The sequence below is a fragment of the Pygoscelis adeliae genome, unplaced genomic scaffold (genome assembly GCF_000699105.1).
Source record: "Pygoscelis adeliae isolate BGI_AS28 unplaced genomic scaffold, ASM69910v1 Scaffold4, whole genome shotgun sequence".
Taxonomy (NCBI): domain Eukaryota; kingdom Metazoa; phylum Chordata; class Aves; order Sphenisciformes; family Spheniscidae; genus Pygoscelis; species Pygoscelis adeliae.
The window spans coordinates 192059-192637 of NW_008824986.1; the positions used below are offsets into that span (position 1 = coordinate 192059).

The 579-nt window shown below is 37.1% G+C and overlaps 1 protein-coding gene across 1 annotated transcript in view; it reads right to left on the reverse strand.

The window, feature by feature from the left end:
• Positions 1–579, reverse strand: part of MCU (mitochondrial calcium uniporter) — a gene marked incomplete at its 5' end in the record, with an annotated part of 97076 nt that overhangs the window by 4335 nt on the left and 92162 nt on the right. The window contains one exon of the mRNA XM_009325970.1: positions 484–579. Coding sequence (XP_009324245.1) covers positions 484–579 — 96 coding nt within the window. The remainder of the gene's footprint in view (positions 1–483) is intronic.

Sequence of the window (579 nt, forward strand, 5' to 3'; positions counted from 1 at the left end):
GGGATAGAAGTATATGCCTTGTATTCTCAAAAATAATTATGTTAATATAATTAAGAGAGAAAGTAAAAACAGCATTTAATATAAATACAAGATATTAAGTGGTTTGAGACATGGAATTTGAGTCAAGGTTATGCAGACAAATGCAGACTTTCTTTTCCATCCGTATCTTGCCATCATCCATATTTTACTCTGAGCATGCTCTGGATAGCTCGCAAAGCTGCTTATTTCTCTGTGTTCAGAGATGGTCTGTTGCATTAGCCCCAGCCTTTATTTACAACCAAGCTCATTTCCAGTTATATAAAGCAAGGAAACAAAATACTTCCATGGAAACCCGAAACAGGCACGGTTTGGTATACACTTAGTGCATCTTCTGCTTCAGTGATCTTAAAACTATTTGAAGTATGCCAGGGACCTAATTAAAACCTTGAAATAAATTAAGGCTGCATTTTGAGGATAAGTAAAATACAATGAGAAACTTCTCACTTTTTCTAGTGGTGCTAGTTGTTCCTTCAATTCCTCTAGTCTCCCTATCAGCTCCTTCTCTTTGTTCAGCTGGTGCTCCTCAATGCACAAGGCGGT